Source organism: Ranitomeya variabilis, chromosome 4 (genome assembly GCF_051348905.1).
Source record: "Ranitomeya variabilis isolate aRanVar5 chromosome 4, aRanVar5.hap1, whole genome shotgun sequence".
Classification (NCBI taxonomy): Eukaryota; Metazoa; Chordata; class Amphibia; order Anura; family Dendrobatidae; genus Ranitomeya; species Ranitomeya variabilis.
Genome location: NC_135235.1, coordinates 427,285,516 through 427,300,224, shown reverse-complemented (window position 1 = coordinate 427,300,224; position 14,709 = coordinate 427,285,516). Strand labels below are relative to the sequence as shown.

Sequence of the window (14,709 nt, the reverse complement as noted above, 5' to 3'; positions counted from 1 at the left end):
GTTGCTGGCGACGCGGAAGCTCGGGCGGTTGCTGGCGACGCGGAAGCTCGGGCGGTTGCTGGCGACGCGGAAGCTCGGGCGGTTGCTGGCGACGCGGAAGCTCGGGCGGTTGCTGGCGACGCGGAAGCTCGGGCGGTTGCTGGCGACGCGGAAGCTCGGGCGGTTGCTGGCGACGCGGAAGCTCGGGCGGTTGCTGGCGACGCGGAAGCTCGGGCGGTTGCTGGCGACGCGGAAGCTCGGGCGGTTGCTGGCGACGCGGCAGAATGGTTATTGCAGGCTGTCGGCTTTCCTGAAGAGATGGGTTTTCAGGTTCCGTCTAAAGGATCTGAGGGTGGTGGATAATCGGACGTGTTAAGGCGTGGAATTCCAGAGGATGGGGGACATTCGGGAGAAATCTTGTAGGCGGTTGTGTGAGGAACGAATAAGTGTGGAAGATAGTAGGAGGTCTTGGGAGGATCGAAGATTACGTGAGGGAAGACAGTGGGAGATTAGTTCGGAGATATAGGGAGGGGACAGGTTGTGTATGGCTTTGTAGATCAGTGTTAGTAGTTTGAACTGGATTCGTTGGGGAATTGGGAGCCAGTGGAGGGATTTGCAGAGGGGTGAAGCAGAAGTGTAGCGAGTAGAGAGGTGATTAGCCAAGCAGCAGAGTTGAGGACAGACTGGAGTGGTGCAAGGGAGTTAGCGGGGAGGCCACAGAGGAGGGTGTTGCAGTAATCGAGGCGGGAGATGATGAGGGCATGCACAAGAGTTTTAGTAGATTGTGTGCTGAGGAAGGGATGGATTCTCCCTCTCCAAGATCACTGAAGGGGGGCTTAATTGTCTCCTCTCCAAATCGCACCTCACCACCTGTGCGCTCGACCCTATCCCATCCCACCTCCTCCCCAACCTCCCCACCACACTTATCCCATCCCTAACCCACCTGTTCAACCTATCACTAACTTCTGGCACCTTCCCTTCTGCGTTCAAACATGCCACAATCACGCCTATCCTTAAAAGGCCAACCCTCGATCCAACTGCTATGTCCAGCTATCGCCCAATATCACTGCTCCCATTCGCTTCCAAACTACTGGAGCAGCACGTCCACGCTGAACTGGAAGCGAATGGGAGCAGTGATATTGGGCGATAGCTGGACATAGCCCTGACCAAAATCACTAACGACCTACTTACCGCCAAAGCTACTGGACAATACTCTGTACTCCTCCTTCTAGACCTGTCCTCTGCTTTCAACACAGTTGACCACTGCCTCCTACTACAGATCCTCTCCTCCTTTGGCATCAAAGACCTCGCCCTATCCTGGATCGCCTCGTACCTTTCCAACCGCACATTCAGCGTCTCCCACTCCCACACTACCTTCTCATCCCACCCTCTCTCTGTTGGAGTCCCCCAAGGCTCTGTTCTAGGACCCCTACTCTTCTCAATCTATACACTTGGCTTGGGACAACTCATACAGTCCCATGGATTCCAGTACCACCTCTATGCTGATGACACTCAGATCTACCTCTCTGGCCCAGACGTCACCGCTCTGCTGTCCAGAATCCCAGAGTGCCTATCAGCCATATCCTCCTTCTCCTCTCGCTTCCTCAAACTCAATGTGGACAAATCTGAACTCATCATCTTTCCTCCATCCCACAGATCTTCCTTACCTGACCTATCTATCGCAATCAATGACATCATGCTTTCCCCCGTACCGGAAGTCCACTGCCTCGGAGTAACCTTCGACTCTGCCCTGTCCTTCAAACCGCACATCCAAGCTCTTTCCACCTCCTGTCGCCTCCAGCTCAAAAATATCTCCAGAATCCGTCCTTTCCCCAACCTTCAATCTACTAAAATGCTTGTGCATGCCCTCATCTCCCGCCTTGACTACTGCAACATCCTTTTCTGCGGCCTCCCTGCTAATACCCTTGCACCTCTCCAGTCCATCCTTAACTCTGCTGCCCGACTAATCCATCTCTCTCCTCGCTACTCCTCCGCTTCCCCCCCTCTGCAAATCTCTTCACTGGCTCCCATTCCCTCAGCGTATCCAGTTCAAATTACTAATACTGACCTACAAAGCCATCCATAACCTGTCTCCTCCATATATCTCTGAACTAATCTCCCGATATCTTCCCTCACGTAATCTCCGGTCCTCCCAAGACCTCCTTCTCTCCTCCACACTTATTCGCTCCTCATCCAATCGCCTCCAAGACTTCTCCCGAATATCCCCCATCCTCTGGAACTCTCTGCCCCAACACGTCCGACTATCAACCACATTCGGATCCTTCAGACGGAACCTGAAAACTCATCTCTTCAGGAAAGCCTACAGCCTGCACTGACCCCGCTGCCTCCTCATCACTACCGAAGCTACCGCCTCACCAACACTGGAGCTCCTGCAACCCTCAACCTACTGTCTCCTTCCCCATAATCCTGCAGAATGTAAGCCTGCAAGGGCAGGGTCCTCAGCCCTCTGTATCAGTCCGTTATTGTTAGTTTGCTTACTATAAATGATATCTGTAACTTGTATGTAACCCCTTCTCATGCACAGCACCATGGAATCAATGGTGCTATATAAATAAATAATAATAATAATAATAATAATAATAATAATAATTGGTTGATATTGTTTTTGAAGTAGGTGGCAAAGTCCTCAGAAGAGATGAGAGGAGTTGGTGGTGGCAGTGGAGGGCGAAGAAGAAAGTTAAATGTGCTGAACAGTTGTTTTGGGTTGTAGGATAGTGAAGATACAAGGTTAGTGAAATAGGTCTGTTAAGCAGAAGTGAGGGCTAGTTTGAAGGCAAGTGTATCTTGTTTGACAGCGGTGAAGTTGTCTGGCAGGCGTGTTTTTTCCTACGCCGCTCCGCGACCCTGGATGCTTGTCTGATTTTTTTGGTGAGGTCGTTATGCCAGGGTTGCCTATTGATTTGTCGCACCTTGCCATGCATGAGAGGGGTAACTGAGTCTATGGCTGATGTAAGGGTGGAGTTATAGAAAGCGGTGGCGCTATCCGTGTCGTGGAGTGAAGATATGGAGGACAGAGGTAGAAGAGAGTCTGAGAGTCTGTGAATGTCTAGGTGTGCAAGGTTTCTGCGAGGATGTGGTACTGGCTGGATGTGTGGGGGCGGGTGAGGACAAGGAAGAGAAGGTGAGTAGATGGTGGTCAGATAAGGGGAAGGGAGAGGTTGTGAGATTAGATAAGGAACAGAGGCGGGTGAAGATGAGGTCTAGCGTATGTCCGTCTGTGTGGGTGGCTGTGGAGGACCACTGAGTAAGTCCAAAGGATGAGGTAAGGGCCAGGAGCTTGGAGGCTGCTGGCTGGCAAGTGTCAGTAAGGATATTAAAGTCACCCATTATGATGGTGGGGATGTCAGCAGAGAGAAAGTGAAGAAGCCAGGTGGAGAATTGTTCAATGAAGGCAGTGACTGAGCCCGGTGGTCGGTATATGACAGCCATTTGGAGATTAGAAAGAGAGTAGATATGGACAGAGTGAACCTCGAAAGAAGGGAGGATAAGGGAGGGTGGGGGTTGGATAGGGTTGGAGTAGCAGTTTTTAGAAAGAAGGAAACCCACTCCCCCACCATGTCTGTTGCCAGAGCGAGGAGTGTGGGTAAAGTGGAGGCCACCATAACTCAGTGCAGCAGGGGAGGCCGTGTCAGGGGGCGTCAGCCAGGAAGGAAAGGTTGCAGGAAGTAAAGAGATCGTGGATCACATGGAGTTCATAATTCAGCTTGTGCATTCGTACAAATATTGTACACTACTATTACTTCTCTAGTACAAGTTACATCCTAATTACACTCCAGAGCTGTATTTATAATTCTGCCAATGCAGTCATTATACACATGTATTTCTTCTCTAGCACAAGTGACAACCTGTATTACACTACAGAGCTGCATTCATAATTCAGCCAGTGCAGTCATTATACACATACATTACTTCTCTAGTATAAGTGACATCCTATACATTACACTCCAGAGCTGCATTTATAATTCAGACAGTGCAGTAATTATATGCACACATTACTTCTCAAGTATAAGTGACATCCAGTAATACACTCCAGAGCTGCATTCATAATTCAGCCAGTGCAGTCATTATACAGATACATTACTTTTCTAGTATAAGTGACATCCTATACATTACACTCCAGAGCTGCATTCATAATTCAGACAGTGCAGTTATTATACACATACATTACTTCTCTAGTATAAGTGACATCCTATACATTACACTCTAGAGCTGCATTCACAATTCAGCTGCAGCAGTTATTATGCACATACATCACAGGCATATATATTTTCTCATATCCTGCAAGGACATTGTACCAATAATAAGACCCTTCCCAGTAAAGGATGCATAGAGGAGTCCCACCTGGGAGCAGGAGAAGTGTGATTGCAGCTCTGCAGTGCACACATGCCCTGGATTAGCAGCCTATAAGGTGAGGTGCGGTTTCTGGTCCTGGGAGGGCATGGTACCCAGCAGCACCTGCTGAATGCAGGCAGGGCACAGAGCTGCACACACTCTGCCCCCACAGTCTGGGGTTCTGCTCCATCAGGCCTCGCTGCAGCACAGGAATGACAACAAAGCCTGCTGCTGGCCAGCCCCACTCACCAGCTCCTTAGCCTTTTCCATCAGCCCCTCATGGAGGTCCCGTGTGTGAGTTCCCAGCGCCGTGGAAACCAGGCAGAGAAACGTGATCTCACCTCAGCACAAAAACAATGAACTCTAGCACAACATCAACAAAACCAGCAGCACGCCGCCACTGCGCCTGCGCGCCCCGAGGCTTCTCATAGGCTCATCCCTTGGCGGCCACCCCCACTTCCGGCGGAAGGCTGGCTGTGCGTCCCGCAGCAGCGGCGGATGTGGGCGGGGCTCTCAGTCACTGACGCCCAGTCGCTGTTACACAGAACACAAGTTCAGTGCTGATACTAGTGGCGCGGAGTGTAGAGGCAGGAGCGGGGCTGCGGGGGGCGGGGTTCCACTCTACGGTTCAAAGGTCAGAGGAAGCTCCACGTGGTTTTGCAGAGGTAAGTTCGGCGGCTGGGCAGCAGTCTGTCCTCTGCACTCAGCGGCTTGCCCTGGAGGCCGCCGGGCTCTGACCCCAGCCGTGCCGTCACTGAGCCAGTGTAACGTCATGGCTGCGGGGCCGGCTTCCAGGGCTCGTCCTGCACCGGGGACCGTGATCGGTGGCCCCAGGGTGCTGCATGGGTGCGGGAGTAACACTGCTTCCGGTGACTGGGCCCTGTATTCTGTAGTCCTCCTTCCCCACCAGCCCTTGTGTTAGGCTGTGTGCTGAATACCTGCTGCTGGCTTTCTGCAGCATCGGTCCAGTGTGTCAGCTGAGGATCTATGTCATTAATAAAGTGCCCCCCACACCTGCCCGTGTCACATGACTTGTCTGACTGGAGGATCAGTAGGCCTTCGGGTTGGTGCAGTGGGTCCTGTGTCGGCTGTATGGCAGCAACAGTCATGTGCACTGCTCCGGCTTCTGGGCGAGTATAATTCCTGGTCGTTTAGGCAGGACTCTGGGGCCATTGATAAGTTGTCTAGCGCTGGACACCCCCTTCACCCAGGGTGGTCGCATGATTTATCCTACACTGTGAAAGCGGTGTTAAGAAAAAAAACCAAACCATAACTCCCCCTGTCCACACTCTCGCTCCAGTGTCATCACTGACTTCAGCATTTCTCCAGTGGTGAGCTGGACACACCATGTAATAGTGGCTGCAGAGCAGAAAATACTTTTTTTTTAATTGGCCTTTGTTGTGGAGATAGTAGCAATCAAAGTATTTGGCACCTAATGAGTTAACATCCGCTTGGACTTTTTAACCCATTTGTGACCACCGCCGTACTAGTACTGCTCAGGTCGATTCCCGCCCTTTGATGCGAGCTCCGGCGGTGAGCCCACATCTTTCCCAGTACATGTCAGATGTTTTGACCAGCTGACATGTGACTGCAACAGCCGTGGGTGGACTCGTGATCCACCCGCAGCAATTACCCCTTTACTTACCACTGTCAAACTCTTGACAGCAGAATTTAATGCTCTGCGCGCTGCCCAGTGCAAGTCAGCAATTCTGTTACATACAGGTAATCTGATCATCGCCTCTATTTAGCAGAGCCGATCGTGTTGTGGCAGCTTCTAGTGTCCCATGGAGGCTATTGAAGCATGGCAAAGTAAAAAATACATTTTTAATTTTTTTTTTTAAATATAAAAGTTTAAATGACTCCCCATTCAAAATAAAATGATGAAAAAAAATCAAACAAACACATATTTGGTATTGCCGTGTTCAGAATCGCCCGATCTATCAATTAAAAAAAAATTCACCTGGTTGCTAAGTGGCGTAACAAAAAAGTCAAAACGGCAGAATTACTTTTTTTTGGTCACCACAACATTGCATTAAAATGCAATAATAGATGATCAAAAGATCGTGTCTGTACCAAAATGGTATCAATAAAAACGTCAGCTCTGCACGCAAAAAATAAGCCCTCACCCAACCCCAGATCACGAAAAATGGAGACGTTACGGTACGGGTCTCGGAAAATGTCACAATTTTTTTTTTTAACACACTTTGGATTTTTTTTACACCACTTAAAAAAGACCCTAGACATGTTTGGTGTCTATGAACTTGTAATGACCTGGAGAATCTTAGTGGCAGGTCAGTTTTAGCATTTAGTGCACATGGTTAAAAAAAAAAATCCAAAAAAATGTTGTGGAATTGCATTTTTTTTGAAGTTTCACAGCACTTGGAATTTTTTTTCGCGGTTTTGAGTACACGATATGGTAAAACCAATGGTGTCGTTCAAAAGTACAACAAGTCCCACAAAAATAAACCCTCACGTGGTCATATTGACTGAAAAATAAAAAAAATTATGGCTCTGGGAAAAAGTACATTTTAATTAATAGATCTTGGAATAATAATAATGCCTACAGTTGGGCAGCGCAGTTCCAGCAATGTGTACCTTAGTTTACTGGGTGCAGCAGCTGTGATACAATCAAGAGTATGTTTTAGATGTGCCAGAGCCCAGAAGGCTAACCCTGCCCTCACCACGGCTTTCTGTGTACATTATGCAGTGACAGTAAGCTGCTAATCAGAGCTGGGGGTGTGGTTGGACCACTTGGCACTTAAGGCCCCGTCTCACATAGCGAGATCGCTAGCGAGATCGCTGCTGAGTCACAAGTTTTGTGACGCAACAGCGACCTCCATAGCGATCTCGCTATGTGTGACACGTACCAGCGATCAGGCCCCTGCTGTGAGATCGCTGGTCGTGTCGGAATGGCCTGGACCTTTTTTCGGTCGTTGAGGCCCCGCTGACATCGCTGAATCGGTGTGTGTGACACCGATCCAGCGATGTCTTCACTGGTAACCAGGGTAAACATCGGGTTACTAAGCGCAGGGCCGCGCTTAGTAACCCGATGTTTACCCTGGTTACCAGCGTAAATGTAAAAAAAACAAACAGTACATACTCGCCTTCTGATGTCCGTCAGGTCCCTCGCCGTCTGCTTCCTGCTCTCACTGACTGCCGGCCGTACAGTGAGAAGTGAGAGCACAGCAGTGACGTCACCGCTGCGCTCTGCTCTCACTGTACGGCCGGATCTCAGTCAGAGCAGGAAGCAGACGGCAAGGGACCTGGACACCGAAAGGCGAGTATGTACTGTTTGTTTTTTTTGGTAACCAGGGTAAACATCGGGTTACTAAGCGCGGCCCTGCGCTTAGTAACCCGATGTTTACCCTGGTTACCCGGGTGCTGCAGGGGGACTTCGGCATCGTTGAAGACAGTTTCAACGATGCCGAAGTCGTTCCCCTGATCGTTGGTCGCTGGAGAGAGCGGTCTGTGTGACAGCTCCCCAGCGACCACACAGCGACTTACCAACGATCACGGCCAGGTCGTATCGCTGGTCGTGATCGTTGGTAAATCGCTTAGTGAGACGGGGCCTTTAGGAGCTAGTCTGGCAGTAATAAAATCTGCTGTTAAAATAATGATAGTACTAATAAGTGACAAATCTGAAATTTATGGCTGAGACCCCTACATACTGTTGCCCTCAAATTAAATAGCAAAACAACTGCTGACAGATTCCCTTTAAGTCTGTCCTGTCTGTATAGTCTCTTCCTTCCTCCCCTGCCCAGGAGCGGTGGTATGATCAGACCATGTTCCTGCACTGTCAGACACGGCCATTACACAGTACACAGCAGGGGCACATTTATAAGGTTATCTCAGCACAGGAACATTATATTGAAACACATATACCATATATACTCATGTATAAGCCGAGTTTTTCATCACTTGTGCTGAAAACACCCCCCCCCCCCCCCCCCAGTCACAGAAAATGGCAGGGCAGCAGAGTGGCGGAGCAGCGGGTCACAGGGCCGCTGCAGCTGTAACGGTTCCCACTGCTAAAGAGAGATCAATATTCACTGCACTGGCAATGAATATTAATTTCTCTTACAGAGCGCACAGTTACAGCTCCAGCTGCCGGCTTCCAGCTGCTGCTGGGCTTTCACAGTTGCCCTGTCATTAAGGTAATGAATATTCATTACCTTAATGAGCAGGGACACGTGATCGCTCAGCCAAAAGAGCTGCTGGCACTGGAGCGAGATGCAGAGAGGGATCCCAGGGAAGGTAAGTAGGATGTGTGTGTTTTTTTATTTATTTTATATATGGATGAGGAACCACACATACAGGGGCCGGGATGAGGAGCCATGCATACAGGGACAGGGATGGGGAGCAATGCATACCAGGGTAAGGATGAGGAACCATGCAGACGGGATGGGGAGCCATACATACAAGGACAGAGAAGAGGAACCATGCATACAAGGGCGGGGATGGGGAGCCAGGCAGACCAGGGTGGGGATGGGGAGCCAGGCAGACCAGGGCGTGGATGGGGAGCCAGGCAGACCAGGGCGTGGATGGGGAGCCAGGCAGACCAGGGCGTGGATGGGGAGCCAGGCAGACCAGGGCGTGGATGGGGAGCCAGGCAGACCAGGGCGTGGATGGGGAGCCAGGCAGACCAGGGCGTGGATGGGGAGCCAGGCAGACCAGGGCATGGATGGGGAGCCAGGCAGACCAGGGCGTGGATGGGGAGCCAGGCAGACCAGGGCGGGGGTGGGGAGCCAGGCAGACCAGGGCGGGGGTGGGGAGCCAGGCATACAGGGATGGGGAGCTATGCAGACAAGGGCGGGGAGACAAGTTTTCCTAGTTTTTCATGGCAAAATGAGGTGTCTCGGCTTATACTCAGGTCAATTTATACACAAGTATGTATGGGAATTGTGGAAAATATTACTATTCCAAGATCTATAGATTAAAATTACCTTTGTTCATTGGAAAACCCCATTAACTAAAGTTATCAGCAACTTCTACAGGGGGAAGTACATGCTAGCAGTGAAAACCCCACTTGGACTTAAAGGGAATCTGTCAGCAGTTTTTTGCTATGTAATCTGAGGACAACAGTATGTAGGGGTCTCAGACACAGATTTCAGGGATGTTACTTATTAGGCTGTGTACTGTAATTTCAGTACTATCAGTGTTTTATCAGCAGGAGATTATCACTGTCAGACTAGCTGGTGTGTGCCAAGTGGTACAACGATACCCCCGGCTCTGATTAGCAGTTTGCTGTCACTATGTAATGTACACAGAATGTTGTGGTGAGGGCAGGGTTAGCTCTCTGAGCTCTGCTACATGATGCGTCTGTTAACTCTTGATTGTATCACAAGTGCTGCATCCAGTAAACTAAGGCACACATTGACAGAATCGATGGTGAAAGGTCCATTTTCCCTATAGGATGTAACTGTAGGTTCTGATATGTTAATTGCTGCATCCGGCTATGCAGACATCAGAAGGATGGCATGGAGGTACTCCTGTGCCACCTGCAGCAGTCATTCCCTAAACTGCGTGGACTGGAGTGGGCTCTGATCCCAGCACTATAAGGGGGTTTTCATAATAAAGCAATGTTGGGGTGATCTCGTAAGGTGAAACCTTTTGTGATTGCCTGTTCCTGACCACAATATGAGCCAAGTGGTTAGGATCATCATTTTCTAATGCTGCTTTTTATGTCTTTTGTTTTAGGTGTCAAGTGAAATGCTGTCAGCAAAACTTGACAGCCATGAAGGTCTCGGCCCTCCTCCCAAAAAAACTTTGAAGAATAATTCAGCCAAACGTAAGGGCGAAGAAGGCCATGGTCCTTCTCGCAAAAAGCCAGGCGTTTCCAAGCAGCAGCAGTGCAAAAAACAAGAGGCAGCGATGAAGGCTAGAAACCTACAGATTTTGGCTAAGAAACTGGATGAAGAGAAATGTTTGGAAGATTTGGTCTTTGGTGGCGAGGATGAATTTGTGGACAGACTTCTCCGTGATTCCAAGGTAAGTTGTTTTTTTTTTTTTTTTTTTCTGCATTTAAATATTTTTCTGAAAGGTTGTCAAGCATTGGAACAATTAGGCCACATTCACACTATCAGTATTTGGTCAGTATTTTACCTCAGTATCTGTAAGCCAAAACCTTGTGAGGAACAATCGGAGGAAAAGTATAATAGAAACACGTCACCACTTCTGCATTTATCACCCACTCCTGGTTTTAGCTTACAGATACTGAGGTAAACTATTGACCAAATACGGAGGTAAAGTACTGACCAAATACTGAGGTAAATTACTGACAAAATGCTGCCCAAGTACTGAGGTAAATTACTGACAAAATACTGACCAAATACTGAGGTAAATTACTGACAAAATACTGAACATGTGAATGTCGCACAAGCTACCTTATTCCAAAAACCGCCCCACTTCTGTTTTCAGTTTGTATTTCATTTAATACTGCAGAGCTTCAACACCAAACTGTGGCCCAGGAATAGGTTTTTAGAAAAAGTCGTGTATTAACTCTTGTCCCTTTAATGTATGTTCAGTGGTCAACTTGAAGTTTTTGATCACTTTTTTTAAGCGTTCAATTTTTTTTTGCAACTTTTTGTGCAGTGGTTTTTGGACGTCTTTTACTGTCATTTTCTCCTACGCCTCATTGGGGGACACAGGACCATGGGTGTTATGCTGCTGTCACTAGGAGGCTGACACTAAGTTGAGAAAAAAAGAGTTAGCTCCTCCCCTGCAGTATACACCCTCATGCTGGCTTCCAGAGACCCAGTTCAAGCTTAGTGTCCGTAGGAGGCACACTGGATTTAAACCTTTTCTGGACGAAGGGGCGACGGAACCTTTCAAGGCTTCGATCTCCCCGAACCAACAACAGGCGAGAACGGGAGTTTTACCTCTCCATATCCTCTCCTGCGACGTGGGATGCCACTGCCTGAGCTGACTTTTGGGGCGACGGGCCCCTTCAAGGGCACCGATCTCCCCCCTGTTTTACAGACCAGCACTGGAGTGTCACCTCCAGTATCCTCTTCTGCAGCCAGGCCTTATTGCCGGACATCAGCCCTGCCCACCAGGTCACCCTTGGCTCTTCAGAGGGGTCGTGTTTTCCGGCATTTTGGGAGGGCTCCATGGCGGTAAGGGCTCCGTGGCGTCTTCCCGGCGGTCCGCGGGTGCGCGCCGGCCGAAGCCGAAAGTTTAGTCCCCGGCTTTGGGACTAGTACAGGCCGCATCCTGATAAGCCCCGCTCACGCTCGCATCATTCTTGCGGCTCCGCCTCTGGTCCTAGCGCTTCTCGCTCCCTGCGAGACTACCCCACAAACTCTCGGCAGCCATCTTCCCTCTGCACAGCAGCGCCGGCCGGCTTCTTCCACACGCCAGCAGCTCTGGAGGTTCTTTTCCACGCCACCTATCCGACTTGCGGGGCACAGGACCTGGGTAAGGAGACAGCACTAAGTGCTTCTCTGCAGCGTTACCCCTCAGCTTCCACTAGCAGCCTCTTTTTTTTCTCATATTGGGGTTCAACATGTCGCAGTCCAGAGTTAAAAAGACCACTTAGGTACATACCACCTATTTTACTGTGTGTAACACCTGCCAGGCTCCTCTCCCTCGGCCTCAAAGCTCCCACTCTCTGCCCTGCCTGTGATGCCCAATGTGCCCAAGAGCCCTCGGCCGCTACCGACCCCAGTGTATCTAGCCCCCCTGAGTGGGCCGCGTCACTGTCACAATCCATGGCTTCGCTAGCCAAAGCGATTGAATTCCTTCATGACCCCTCTGGGGAGCGGGGTGTTCGTTTTCCTGGGTTAACCACTCTATAACAGGGGAATCATCGGCCAGCAGGGGCCGCTCTCACCCGAAAGAGGTACGACCATCCAAAAAACGGATCCGCACTACCTCTCCTGAGCATTCACCACGCCATTCAGCCTCTGGTAGCTCCACTTCTCACTCACCCTCTCCAGGGGCTCGAAGCGATCATGACTCTGAGTGAGTCTGAGGCGTCCCTGGACCCGGATTCTCCGGAGTTCCGATCAACTGTTGACTCCCTCATTGAGGCTGTCAATCATGCGCTAAAGATTAATGATGACCCTAATTCAGCTCCGGATCACGCAGTTTCCTTTACGAGAACCAATCGATCCCATAAGGTGTTCGCCTCCCATCCAGACTTCCTAGAGATAGTTCGGCGGCACAGGGAGCGACCGGATAAACGCTTTACGGGTAAAAAGGCCCTGGAATCAAAGTATCCCTTTTCCGCAGATCTGTGTTGTGAATTAGACTTTTTTGGCTCCCTCTTGTGGTCACTGGTGATATGACTCTGGGATTGTCTTTCTCAGTTTGGCACCCACCTGGGTCGTTAGTCCAGGGGTGTTGCTATATAAGCTTCCTGGTTTCTCAGTCCAGTGCCTGGCATCGTTGTAATCAGATCCTTTCTGTTTACTCCTGTCTGCTGATCCTGGTTCTTGCAAAATTAAGCTAAGTCGTGCTTCGTGCGTTTTTTGGTTATTTGTATGGCTCTTATTTTCTGTCCAGCTTGTACTAAATGTGATTCCTGATTTTGCTGGAAGCTCTAGGGGGCTGGTATTCTCCCCCCGGGCCATTAGACGGTTCGGGGGTTCTTGAATATCCAGCGTGGAAATTTTGATAGGGTTTTTGCTGACCGTATAAGTCATCTTACTATATTCTGCTATTAGTCAGTGGGCCTCTCTTTGCTAAATATCTAGTTCATTCTTACGTTTGTCTTTTCTCCTTACCTCACCGTTATTATTTGTGGGGGGCTTGTATCCAACTTTTGGGGTCTTTTCTCTGGAGGCAAGAAAGGTCTATCTTTTCCCTTCTAGGGTTAGTTAGTTCTCCGGCTGGCGCGAGACGTCTAGAACCAACGTAGGCACGTTCCCCGGCTGCTGCTATTTGTGGTGCTAGGATTAGATATACGGTTAGCCCAGTTACCACTGCCCTATGAGCTGGTTTTTTATGTTTGCAGACTTGGTATGTACTTTTGAGACCCTCTGCCATTGGGGTCATAACAGATCTGGTCAAAGATTGGACGGAACCACCACTGGTAGATCCTCCGGTATCGCGTTTGGCTACCAAAACGCTTTTCTTTTTCGACACGTCTGGCTTTCCGTCATCCACGACGAATGGGTCAGAGACCTGGTGTCTTCTGGTTACAAAATAGAATTCTCCGCCTTCCCTCCAGCACGTTTTTTTCCCTCTCGTCTCCCAGGTTCGGGAGCTTAGTCTCGCGCTCTTCACTGCGCCAGTGAATCCCTCCGCCAAAACGGGGTCATCGTTCCGGTTACGGAACACGAGAGATTCAGAGGTTTTTACTCAAACCTCTTCGTCGTGCCAAAAAAGGATGGGACGGTGCGCCCCATTTTGGACCTGAAGCTCCTAAACAAGTACGGCACTTCAGGATGGAATCCCTCCGGTCGGTCATCTCCTTGATGGAGAGAGGCGAGTTCCTAGCATCAATAGACATCAAAGATGCTTATCTTCATATCCAATCTTTCCGCCACATCAAAGGTTCCTTCGTTTCGCCATCCTAGAGGACCATTTTCAATTCACGGCCTTACCCTTCGGTCTTGCCACTGCGCCCAGGGTATTCACAAAGCTCATGGCGGCTGTCATGGCCATTCTACACTCCCGGGGAGTGGTCGTGTTGCCATACTTAGACGACCTTCGGATCAAAGGTCCGTCTTATCATGCCTGCGAAGCAAGCGTCCGCATTACGTTGGATTCCGTTTCGCGCCTGGGCTGGTTAATCAACTTGGATAAGTCCTCCCCTGTTCCAGCTCGACGGATCTCTTTCCTAGGCATTATCCTGGACACGTCCAAGGGGCTGGTTTTTACTTCCTCAGCCCAAGCGCTTCAGCAGGGAGCCCGGGCGCTCTGTCGCCCTTGTCCGCAGTCCATTCGGTTTGCCATGAAGATCCTGGGGAAGATGGTGGCCGCAATGGAAGCGGTCCCCTTTGCTCAACTGCATCTCCGTCCCCTCCAACAGGCCCTGCTAGACAATTGGGACAGGAGTCCCTTAACCCTCGACCGGCCATGTCCTCTGCCCCCGCGGATCAGGCAAGCGCTCAAATGGTGGACTTTGGAATCATCTCTCAACCAGGGGAGGTCTTTTCTCCCGATCCATTGGCTGGTGGTGACTACCGACGCCAGTCTCCTCGGTTGGGGAGCGGTTTTCGCCACCACACTGCCCAGGGGGGTTGGACGTTTTGGGAGTCGAAACTTCCCATAAACATTCTGGAGATCCGAGCTATCATATTTGCCCTGAGACGCTTTAACTTCCTGCCCGCGGGTCACCCAATCCGAATTCATTCGGACAACGTCACAGCGGTGGCGTACATAAACCATCAGGGGGGTACCCGCAGCAGGGCGGTGATGCAGGAAGTCTCC

General features: G+C 50.1%; 2 protein-coding genes across 3 annotated transcripts in view; one reads left to right on the top strand and one right to left on the bottom strand.

Moving 5' to 3' along the window:
- Nucleotides 1-4,742, bottom strand: part of MBTD1 (mbt domain containing 1) — a 110,435-nt gene extending 105,693 nt beyond the window's left edge. For both annotated transcript variants that reach the window (XM_077251362.1, XM_077251363.1), the window contains exon 1: nucleotides 4,582-4,742. In XM_077251362.1, the coding sequence (XP_077107477.1) occupies nucleotides 4,582-4,602 (21 nt within the window). In that variant the 5' untranslated portion in view covers nucleotides 4,603-4,742. The remainder of the gene's footprint in view (nucleotides 1-4,581) is intronic.
- A 115-nt stretch (nucleotides 4,743-4,857) lies between these two features.
- Nucleotides 4,858-14,709, top strand: part of UTP18 (UTP18 small subunit processome component) — a 42,618-nt gene continuing 32,766 nt past the window's right edge. The window contains exons 1-2 of the mRNA XM_077251364.1: nucleotides 4,858-4,997; nucleotides 10,030-10,320. Coding sequence (XP_077107479.1) covers nucleotides 10,042-10,320 — 279 coding nt within the window. The 5' untranslated portion in view covers nucleotides 4,858-4,997; nucleotides 10,030-10,041. The remainder of the gene's footprint in view (nucleotides 4,998-10,029; nucleotides 10,321-14,709) is intronic.